Source organism: Coregonus lavaretus, assembly GCF_964263955.1.
Source record: "Coregonus lavaretus genome assembly, chromosome: 4".
NCBI lineage: Eukaryota > Metazoa > Chordata > Actinopteri > Salmoniformes > Salmonidae > Coregonus > Coregonus lavaretus.
The window spans coordinates 40047973-40060143 of record NC_139991.1 but is presented as its reverse complement, the minus strand read 5'-3'; the positions used below and the strand labels follow the sequence as shown (position 1 = coordinate 40060143).

Sequence of the window (12171 nt, the reverse complement as noted above, 5' to 3'; positions counted from 1 at the left end):
TAGAATGAATAATGTCCAACAATACCTTTTTAATTCTATGCAAGACTTTTTGCATCACAACACTGAAGTGTAAGGGGCCTCCATTTTTTTGAATGGACTGGATCTTTATATTTCCCACTTGTATCCTGTTTCAGTAACAATGAAATCAGACCTTCTTGTTGAGTGTCTGATAATCTACCATTTACATAGGAGTGGTTAAAACATGCTAATAACAGTCCTCTGAGTATATTTTACAAATAAATTGGTATACCTCAACTGGTATGCCATCCAGCCCTGGAGTTTTCCCAGACGTAAAGGCTTTATTTGAATCAAGAAGTTCCTACTCTGTAATTTCGCCTTCACATGAATCTTTCTGTACGGCTGATAATTTTACATTATAAAAAAAATCCATACAATTAGCTTCGGTTAGAGGAGATGGAGGAGACTGAAACGAAAACATATGCTTAAAGTTATTTTTGGTAGCATTTCTATGTTGAAGATTTAAAAATAATTTGGTGCATTTTTCCCCATATTCCATCCAGTTTGCTTTATTTTTATAATATATTACACTTGATATTTTTTTGAATAAGTTCCTCCATTTATTTTTGTTTTTCCTCTAACTTATTCTGAGCCTCTGTTACAGTTTTTATTGCTATCTATCTGTTCTGTTAGACCTTCTATTTTCTTTGTTAGTATGGACTCTTTTGACCTAAATTGCTTTTGTTTTCGAGATGAGTACTGAATTGCATGGCCTCTAAAGGCACATTTAAAAGTGTCCCATACAATAAGGGGATTTGCTGTACCTACAGTGGGGGGAAAAAGTATTTAGTCAGCCACCAATTGTGCAAGTTCTCCAACTTAAAAAGATGAGAGAGGCCTGTAATTATCATCATAGGTACACGTCAACTATGACAGACAAAATGAGAAAAGAAAATCCAGAAAATCACATTGTAGGATTTTTAATGAATTTATTTGCAAATTATGGTGGAAAATAAGTATTTGGTCAATAACAAAAGTTTCTCAATACTTTGTTATATACCCTTTGTTGGCAATGACACAGGTCAAACGTTTTCTGTAAGTCTTCACAAGGTTTTCACACACTGTTGCTGGTATTTTGGCCCATTCCTCCATGCAGATCTCCTCTAGAGCAGTGATGTTTTGGGGCTGTCGCTGGGCAACACGGACTTTCAACTCCCTCCAAAGATGTTCTATGGGGTTGAGATCTGGAGACTGGCTAGGCCACTCCAGGACCTTGAAATGCTTCTTACGAAGCCACTCCTTCGTTGCCCGGGCGGTGTGTTTGGGATCATTGTCATGCTGAAAGACCCAGCCACGTTTCATCTTCAATGCCCTTGCTGATGGAAGGAGGTTTTCACTCAAAATCTCACGATACATGGCCCCATTCATTCTTTCCTTTACACGGATCAGTCGTCCTGGTCCCTTTGCAGAAAAACAGCCCCAAAGCATGATGTTTCCACCCCCATGCTTCACAGTAGGTATGGTGTTCTTTGGATGCAACTCAGCATTCTTTGTCCTCCAAACACGACGAGTTGAGTTTTTACCAAAAAGTTATATTTTGGTTACATCTGACCATATGACATTCTCCCAATCCTCTTCTGGATCATCCAAATGCACTCTAGCAAACTTCAGACGGGCCTGGACATGTACTGGCTTAAGCAGGGGGACACGTCTCGCACTGCAGGATTTGAGTCCCTGGCGGCGTAGTGTGTTACTGATGGTAGGCTTTGTTACTTTGGTCCCAGCTCTCTGCAGGTCATTCACTAGGTCCCCCCGTGTGGTTCTGGGATTTTTGCTCACCGTTCTTGTGATCATTTTGACCCCACGGGGTGAGATCTTGCGTGGAGCCCCAGATCGAGGGAGATTATCAGTGGTCTTGTATGTCTTCCATTTCCTAATAATTGCTCCCACAGTTGATTTCTTCAAACCAAGCTGCTTACCTATTGCAGATTCAGTCTTCCCAGCCTGGTGCAGGTCTACAATTTTGTTTCTGGTGTCCTTTGACAGCTCTTTGGTCTTGGCCATAGTGGAGTTTGGAGTGTGACTGTTTGAGGTTGTGGACAGGTGTCTTTTATACTGATAACAAGTTCAAACAGGTGCCATTAATACAGGTAACGAGTGGAGGACAGAGGAGCCTCTTAAAGAAGAAGTTACAGGTCTGTGAGAGCCAGAAATCTTGCTTGTTTGTAGGTGACCAAATCCTTATTTTCCACCATAATTTGCAAATAAATTCATAAAAAATCCTACAATGTGATTTTCTAGATATTTTTTTCTCAATTTGTCTGTCATAGTTGACGTGTGTCACGATGTTAGAAATGGTGAGGTGTGGAATCAGGCGCAGAAGCAGATGTACAGTCCAACAAGACTTTACTAGCGAGTGCAAAATAATCCAAAAACGGCCAGAGGCCAACAGACGCACACAGGCGTCAAAACGAGCGCACAAACACAGGGCGCAAAAACTCTCCTCAACCGAGGAGGAAGTAAATCGTAACTGGCGTACCGAAACACTGGTAACGCACAAACACCTGACACGAAACAATTACACACAACACTACACTAACAACAAGGAAACTAAATAGGGTGCTTAATGAGACATAACACAAGACAGGTGTGGCTAACAGACAAAACTAATCAAACAGGAAACATAGAACATGCAACGGTGGCAGCTAGAATTCCGGAGACGACGAACGCCGAAACCTGCCCGAACAAGGGAGAGAGGCAGCCTCGGCCGAAACCGTGACAGTACCCCCCCCCTGACGCGCGGCTCCAGACGTGCGCCGACTCCGGCCTTGGGGACGACCCGGAGGACGTGGAGCAGGGCGCGTCGGATACCCCCGATGGAATTCCGTCAGGAGCGACGGGTCCAAAATGTCTCTCCTCGGCACCCAGCACCGCTCCTCCGGACCGTACCCCTCCCACTCCACTAGATACTGAAGACCCCCCATCCAACGTCTCGAATCCAAGATGGACCTCATGGAGTACGCCGGTGCCCCCTCGATGTCCAATGGGGGCGGGGGAGTCTCCCCTATCTCATTTTCTTGGAGCGGGCCCGCTACCACCGGCCTGAGAAGGGACACATGGAACGAGGGGTTAATACACTTATACTCCACAGGTAGCTGTAATCTATAACATACCTCGTTCAACCTTCTCAGGACTTTAAATGGCCCTACAAACCGCCGACCCAGTTTCCGACAGGGCAGGCGGAGGGGCAGGTTTCTGGTAGAGAGCCAGACTCGATCACCAGGTGCGTACACCGGTCCCTCACTGCGGTGGAGATCAGCGCTCGCCTTCTGACGTCGGAGGGCCCGCTGCAGGTGGACGTGTGCAGCGTTCCAAGTCTCCTCCGAGCGCCGCGCCCACTCATCCACCGCAGGAGCCTCGATCTGGCTCTGCTGCCAGGGTGCCAGAACCGGCTGGTAACCTAACACACATTGAAATGGAGTCAGGTTAGTGGAGGAATGGCGTAGGGAATTCTGGGCCATCTCGGCCCAGGGAACGTACCTTGACCACTCCTCCGGCCGGTCCCGGCAGTATGTTCTGAGAAACCTACCCACATCCTGGTTTACGCGTTCCACCTGCCCATTACTCTCCGGGTGGTACCCCGAGGTGAGGCTCACCGAGACCCCCAACCGCTCCATAAACGCTCTCCAGACTCTGGAGGTGAATTGGGGACCCCGATCAGCCACAATGTCCTCGGGCACCCCGTAGGGCCGGAACACATGGGTGAACAGTGCCTCGGCAGTTTGTAGGGCAGTAGGAAGACCCGGCATGGGGAGCAAACGACAGGCCTTAGAGAACCGGTCCACAACGACCAGGATGGTAGTATTACCTTGGGAGAGGGGAAGGTCTGTTATAAAGTCCACAGAGAGGTGGGACCATGGTCGTTGTGGAACGGGCAGGGGCAGCAACTTACCCCTAGGCAGATGTCTAGGCGCCTTACACTGGGCGCACACCGAGCAGGAGGAAACATAAACCCTCACATCCCTTGCCAACGTGGGCCACCAGTACTTGGCACTAAGACAGTGCACTGTCCGGCCGATACCCGGATGTCCAGAGGAGGGTGACGTGTGAGCCCAATAGATCAATCGATCCCGAACCTCGAGCGGAACGTACCTCCGACCCTCCGGGCACTGTGGTGGACTAGGGTCGGTGCGTAACGCCCGCTCGAGTTCAGCATCGACCTCCCACACTACCGGTGCCACCAGACACGACTCAGGCAGTATGGGAGTGGGCTCCACGGACCTCTCCTCCGTGTCATACCGCCGAGACAGCGCATCTGCCTTACCATTCTGTGACCCAGGGATGTACGTGATCTTAAAAGTGAACCTGGTCAAGAACATACTCCATCTTGCCTGGCGAGGGTTCAGCCTCCTCGCCGCCCGGATGTACTCCAGGTTACGGTGGTCCGTCAAAATGAGGAAAGGGTGTTGAGCCCCCTCAAGCCAGTGCCTCCACACCTTTAGAGCCTGTACCACGGCTAACAGCTCCCTGTCCCCTACGTCATAGTTCCGCTCCGCCGGACTGAGCTTCTTAGAATAAAAAGCACAGGGGCGGAGTTTAGGTGGCGCGCCAGACCGTTGTGAAAGCACGGCTCCTAAACCGGCCTCTGACGCGTCCACCTCTACCTGGAACGGCAAAGAGGGATCCGGATGCGCCAGCACCGGGGCCGAGGTAAACAGGTCCTTCAGCCTCCCAAACGCCCTGTCCGCCTCGGCCGACCACTGCAGACGCACCGGACCCCCCTTCAAAAGAGACGTGATGGGAGCTGCCACCTGTCCAAAACCCCGGATAAACCTCCTGTAGTAATTTGCAAACCCCAAAAACTGCTGCACCTCCTTCACAGTGGTTGGTGTTTGCCAATTACGCACGGCCGACACCCGGTCTACCTCCATCTTCACCCCTGACGCAGACAACTGATAACCCAAAAAGGAGACCGACTCCTGGAAAAATAGACACTTCTCTGCCTTCACATACAGGTCGTGCTCCACCAGCCTCCGCAACACTCTACGCACCAGGGCCACATGCTCGACACGGGTAGGCGAGTACACGAGAATGTCATCAATGTACACAACCACCCCCTGCCCCTGCATGTCCCTGAAGATCTCATCCACGAATGATTGGAAAACTGACGGAGCGTTCATCAACCCGTATGGCATGACCAGATACTCGTAATGGCCCGAGGTGGTACTAAAGGCTGTCTTCCATTCATCACCCTCCCTGATGCGCACCAAGTTGTACGCGCTCCTGAGATCTAATTTAGTGAAGAAACGCGCCCCATGCAACGACTCAGTCATGGTCGCAATCAGCGGGAGTGGATAACTGTACTTCACCGTAATCTGATTGAGACCACGGTAATCGATGCACGGGCGCAAACCACCATCCTTTTTCTTCACAAAAAAGAAACTCGAGGACGCAGGGGAAGTGGAAGGCCGTATGTATCCTTGTCTCAGAGATTCGTCTATGTAAATCTCCATAGCTTTCTTCTCCTCCTGAGACAGAGGATACACATGGCTCCGTGGGAGCGCAGCTCCTGCCTGGAGGTCTATCGCACAATCTCCCTGCCTATGGGGTGGCAACCGCGTCGCCCTCGCCTTACTAAACGCAATAGCCAAATCCCCATACTCAGGGGGAACGTGCAATGCGGGCACCTGGTTTGGACTCTCCACCGAGGTAGCCCCTACGGAAACGCCCAAACATCTACCCACACACTGAGCAGACCACTCCATCAGAGCCCTCTCCTGCCACGAAATAGCTGGGTTATGGGTACTCAACCAGGGCATGCCCAGCACCACCGGATACGCAGGAGAATCAATCAGGAACAGCTGAATCATCTCCTGATGATCCCCCTGCGCACACATCCTAAGTGGCGCCGTGACCTCCCTGATTAAGCCCGTACCCAACGGACGACTATCTAGGGCATGAACGGGGAAAGGAACATCAACAGAAACAAGGGGAATCCCTAACGCTAAACAAAACTTTTTATCAATAAAATTCCCAGCCGCGCCTGAATCTACCAGCGCCTTATGCTGGGAATGAGGTGCTACCTGTGGAAAACGCACAGGCATCCAAAAATGGGCAACAGTGAGCTCTGGGTGAGTGGGGCGCCTACTCACCTGGAGGGAATCCCCAGTGCGGGACCTGTCGTCATCCTCCCTAGGAGGCCATCCCCAGCACCTAGCCGCGGTGTGTCCTCCCCGACCACAGTTGGTGCAGTGGATGGACCCCCTAACCAACCGACTCCTCCTCTCTCTAGCGCCAGCGCCCCCGAGCTCCATAGGACACGGCTCGGAGGCGCTGGAGGGTGAAATGGACGGACCCCCCTCAGGACGTCCGCGGGTGGCCAATAGGTTATCCAGCCTGATGGACATGTCGACCAGCTGGTCGAAAGAGAGACTGGTGTCCCTACAAGCCAGCTCCCGACGGACGTCCTCTCGTAGGCTACATCTGTATAGATCGACGAGGGCCCGCTCATTCCACCCTGCATCTGCCGCTAGAGTACGGAATTCGAGAGCGAATTCTTGGGCACTCCTCCTCCCCTGCCGGAGGAAGACCAGACGCTCCCCCGCCGCTTTCCCCTCCGGGGGATGGTCAAACACCGCCTTGAAGCGGCGGGAGAACTCGTTGTAGGTGATAGTCTCGGCGTCGATCTTCCTCCACTCCGCGTTGGCCCACTCCAACGCCTTCCCGGACAGGCAGGAGATCAGGGCGGACACGCTCTCATGCCCCGAGGGTGCCGGGTGTACGGTGGCCAGGTACAGCTCCACCTGGAGGAGGAATCCCTGACACCCAGCCGCGGCTCCGTCGTAGGCCCTCGGGAGAGAGAGTCGGATTCCTCGGGGTTCTGGCGCTGGAATGGGCGGACTGGCCGATGGTGCTGGCAGGGAGGGAGGTGGTGGAGGCGCTCCCCAGCCTCGGAGCGTGGTGATCACCTCCTGCAGGGCGGTCCCCATCTGCTGTATCTGGTCCTGTTGTTCCCGAACCTGGACCTCCAGTCTCGTCGGGGCTGCTTCGGCTCCTGCTGATTCCATGTCAACGGGTGTGTAATTCTGTCACGATGTTAGAAATGGTGAGGTGTGGAATCAGGCGCAGAAGCAGATGTACAGTCCAACAAGACTTTACTAGCGAGTGCAAAATAATCCAAAAACGGCCAGAGGCCAACAGACGCACACAGGCGTCAAAACGAGCGCACAAACACAGGGCGCAAAAACTCTCCTCAACCGAGGAGGAAGTAAATCGTAACTGGCGTACCGAAACACTGGTAACGCACAAACACCTGACACGAAACAATTACACACAACACTACACTAACAACAAGGAAACTAAATAGGGTGCTTAATGAGACATAATACAAGACAGGTGTGGCTAACAGACAAAACTAATCAAACAGGAAACATAGAACATGCAACGGTGGCAGCTAGAATTCCGGAGACGACGAACGCCGAAACCTGCCCGAACAAGGGAGAGAGGCAGCCTCGGCCGAAACCGTGACAACGTGTACCTATGATGAAAATTACAGGCCTCTCTCATCTTTTTAAGTGGGAGAACTTGCACAATTGGTGGCTGACTAAATACTTTTTTTCCCCACTGTATGTTATGTCGGAAAAATTCAGTTACAAATTCCTCTGTCCTAGTTAAAAACAAGTTATCATCCAATAGGCTTTGATTAAATTTCCAATGTCCTCGCCCACGTGGAAATTCAGTAAGAGTAATGTATATGTTAATTATCTGACGGTCCGACTGCATTCCCCTATCAACACTTTTTAAACTTTTGGTGCCAACGAGAATGATGTCAGATCTTAATTTGATCGCTCTTTTGTCACGTAAAATGTTCCTGCGCAACAGGAAATTGAAATTAGTCTCATAATTTAGATGCTTTCACAAAAACGTATTTGGGGGCAGTCGAGTCATTCAGACCGGTGCCAGCTATCAAAATCACCTTCCCTCTCTCACTCGCTCAAAGGCTTAAGCAAAAATATGAATACATGTCCTACTGTTACTGTAGGCCTATAGGTCATATTACTGCAACATTCAAATGTATTTATCTGAAATGCATCCATACACATCAACAACCGTTGTTTTATATCGCTTAATAACACAAGATAGATATTGGTCTCCACTATGACATACAAGTGTCAAGTGTATCTGAAATGCAGCCGTACAGCAGGCTACACCTAAACTATAGCCTACTGTAGCCTATCAAAACTAATCACACATAGGCCTATAATATCAGTTGTATAGATGTAATTGAGTATAGTGAGGTAGCCTAGAAAACCATGCCCATGATTTTTGAGATCTACAGTACATTATAAAAAAAAAAGACATCATAAGGTTTCTAGCGAACCTAAGGTTACGAATCAACTATCAAAATGGCGTTTCATCGTGGCCTGGGGTGGTCTAGCGGTTAGGGACGCTGTTTGTATAGGCCTACCCTGTTGGCATGGGTTTGATTCCATCCCATACCCTTCTGGCACAAATAACTAAATCCCCCCAATTGACTTGATTTAGTTACACATTTCAAATATGGACAATCCAGGGATATTTTACACCCGATCTTGATAAGAAATCACCATACCAGACATGTATTTAAGGGATAACATACTGTAAATAGGAAACTGATAAGAAAACCAATATCTCAATATACAATAAAGATATTTTTCATACAAAAGAGCCCAAACTCTGAGTGATGTTTAAAATGTTTACTCAGCGAAGATGTAACAGTTGAATACATACTGTACATTCCATACAGTGCAACGTCCATTTATACCCTTAGCTCTCACCCCCTCCCTTCCACAAAGATGTACTTCAGTACTTTTCCATCACCCAGGATTTCTTTGTGCTCCTCCATGTGTATCACAGTCAGGAGAGGCCTTGAGTTATTGGGAGTAGACATTCCTACAGTCTACTGCAGTCCACTAAATCATTAGACTTCTCATACACAAAGAGCTTAAACCCAACACTACCTTTAATCTCTAAAGATATATAAAAACAATCTATTCATACTAAGAGGATATAATGATATAAAATAGTAAAGATATAAAACAGTAATATAAAACAGTAATTTCAAATCTATCAACAAATCAAATAATAACAGTAGGCTACACCAACATTAGTTTCATACAAAGTGTTGGGTAAATTGCCACAGTAGATTTGCTGTGGTAAATTAGGAAATACTTTATTTATATTGTACAGAATTCTTGTCAAATAGATAAATCACCCTTAGTATGTTCAAAAAGGACTAAGTTGTTTCCGATGATAATACCCACCAGAGGGTGAACATATCTTGAAAGACTTTGGTTGCAAGCCGGACTAAGACTGACATTATCTTTCAGGGAGCGGTAATGAGGTGACCAATAATGGTTGCAATTGAGATCAGCTGTGCGGGTGAATTTAGTGCATATTGATGGTTTAACGAGACATCAGCTGGCGATAATCTAGTGCCATCGATGTTTGCAGTAGGCCTCTTGTTATTTTATTATATTCAAAAACATTCTGTAGGCTACCCGTTAGCCTATCCATTGTCACGTGAAAGCGGATAATAGGCTACTGTGTTTCCCTGGCTGAGTTGATGAGCTGATTTGGGCCATCATTTGATTGATAGATGTAGGCCTACTGTAGAATGATAAACTTTCCTCCAGTGCTTGCCCACGTTTTATAGATTTCCATTGGCAAACTGTAATGCGTCAGCTACAGTAGCATAGGCCTGCTGTACTTTCAGTTTGATGCCGGCATTTGAAATCATCCTTGTTGTGGATTGAAAGCCTGTATTGTGTGGCTTTAAAATTTTATTTTGTAAAGCTGTCAAGATGTGTATGCGTTTGAGCCTAACCAAATACTATTTTGTTGAGCTGAGACACTTTTCTTTGATGTGTAAATTATCAGACTATTCGTTTTACTTCTTGAAAACATTTAAATAAATGCAATTAACTTGTGGGCCTAATGTAGGCTATAGGCTATCTAAATTAATTGAAGTAATATTTTTGCTTTTATTGAAGAGCTAGAACAGTGTTGGAAAGATGGAGAAGATAGGGGGAGTCTAAGGGCAGTGGGCCGGATTCAAACCCATTCCGACTCTGGCATATGTCTGCTAGGGTCAGCGGTTGTAACCCCTGGACCACACAGGTACTGAGGCCACCAATAATTTATTCTAGCTATTGCTTGCCTTGAACATATAATAAAATGATTTATATTTTTAAAAATAAATCCCTAATGAAAAATAAGTCTACCCCTACAAATATGCCCATTTATTATAATCCACATAAGAAATCACAGGAGACGTGCTGTAGCCTGCATGTAGCATACATAGGCTACTTGAACTGGCGCCCAGTGGACCTGCAGTCTAAGGTACAATGTAGGTACAGTACTGCACTGTACAAAAACACCGCTTCCAGCTGCCCTCTGGCGGTGGTTCTTAATATTTCTTCAGTTACTCAAATCATCTTGTTGCAGGATTATTTTCCTCCTGCGACGAAACAGGTCAAATTAAGATCCAACATCTGTACTTTCACGTGGTCAGACACTTGCACACAGATACATACGAAATGTGTTGATATATGTAGTAGGAAACATTTGTATGTCAAGCAGATTTTGACACATTTGACCTTCCATCTACACATGCGTGTTAGATGTATGGCCTCTAACCTCTGCCCTTTGACCCTCACAGCAGGGCGGGGTGTTGTCCCTGATAGAATGTACCCTTGTAGAGGAGCTGGATGCCAACGATGAGGACTGTAAGTATCTTTCATAAAATAATCAATCAATTAATAAGTAAATTCAGTCAATCAATCAATAAATCAACAAACTTCACCTTCCCCCTGTAGACAATGCAGGAGGTCAGGGCTTCAACCACCTGGAGTTTAAGATTGTGGTGGAACCCCCTGATGGCCCCGCCTTCTCTGTCGTCCTATTGGCTCCCTCCCGCCAGGAGAAAGCTGCCTGGACCAGTGACATCAGTCAGGTAAACACACCCGGGAATGAGGTGCCCAGTCCCAAATCAACTCCTACCCCTACTGCTTCTGCAAGCCTCTAACCACTTATTTTGAAAGAGGTTCAGCACAATGGACAGTAACATGACTGTCTCTCCTTCTCTCTTTTCTCTCTATGTTTTCCTTTCATTCTGTACATCTTTCTTTCTCTCTGTCTATAGTGTATAGATAATATCCGCTGTAATGGCCTGATGACCAGTGTGTTTGAGGAGAACTCTAAAGTCACTGTGCCGCACATGATCAAGTAAGAGCCCAAATAAAGACTGTATTTCCTTTTCCACATCAGTGAGGGTTTATAATCCCCATGTTATCCAATCCCCTTTTCCCATCTGGGAGATCACCCAATGGCTGATGATCTTATTGGTACTTGTCCCACCAGGTCGGACGCACGGCTGCACAAAGATGATGTGGACATCTGCTTCAGTAAGACGCTCAACTCCTGCAAGGTCCCCCAGATCCGTTACGCCAGCGTGGAGCGGCTGCTGGAGAGACTGACTGACCTGCGCTTCCTCTCTATCGACTTCCTCAACACCTTCCTCCACACATATAGGATCTTTACTACCGCTGCTGTGGTCATGGACAAACTGGCCGACATATACAAGAAACCCTTTACCTCTATACCTGTCAGGTAGAAATATATATAGTATGAACCCACACACACATACATACACAATGTGTCTTCTCATGCACCATCACTCCATCACTCCTTCATACATTCTCTCTCTTCCTCCCTCTATCCTCATATAATAGACATGCATGCTGACCATCACTCACTCTGTCTTTTTCACTCTCATTCCTCCCCCTCCACTCCACTCCTGATTTTGTCAATCCTCCTCACCCCCTCCTTCCATATATTTCCCTCCAACACCTCCTCTCCCATGCTCTCCTGTCCTCTCCTCTTCTCCTTCTCTCCTCTCAGGGTTCAGTATCACTCCTCCGATCGTCTGTCCATCACGTCTCTCTGTCCTGACTACAGTCTGAAGATCACACGGCTTGCTCTGGACCAAAAAGAGTAACACTCTTTTTTTCTTTCTCTTACATTCTCCTCTTTTACACTGACTCTCCATTGACTCTTTCATTACTTCATTTCACTCATACATCTTTCAAACAAAGATACCTTTTCTTTTAGGCTTTAGTTCAGAGGGCTAACATAGATGTTACAGGTTTAGTTCAGAGGGCTAACATAGATGTT

The 12171-nt window shown here is 47.5% G+C and overlaps 1 protein-coding gene across 1 annotated transcript in view; it reads left to right on the top strand.

The window, feature by feature from the left end:
• The window catches only part of LOC311127418 (ras-specific guanine nucleotide-releasing factor 2-like), a gene marked incomplete at its 5' end in the record, with an annotated part of 33177 nt that overhangs the window by 16466 nt on the left and 4540 nt on the right, over positions 1-12171 (top strand). The window contains 4 exons of the mRNA XM_084159266.1: positions 10658-10724; positions 10815-10951; positions 11141-11223; positions 11359-11607. Of these exons, the coding sequence (XP_084015392.1) occupies positions 10658-10724; positions 10815-10951; positions 11141-11223; positions 11359-11607 (536 nt within the window). The remainder of the gene's footprint in view (positions 1-10657; positions 10725-10814; positions 10952-11140; positions 11224-11358; positions 11608-12171) is intronic.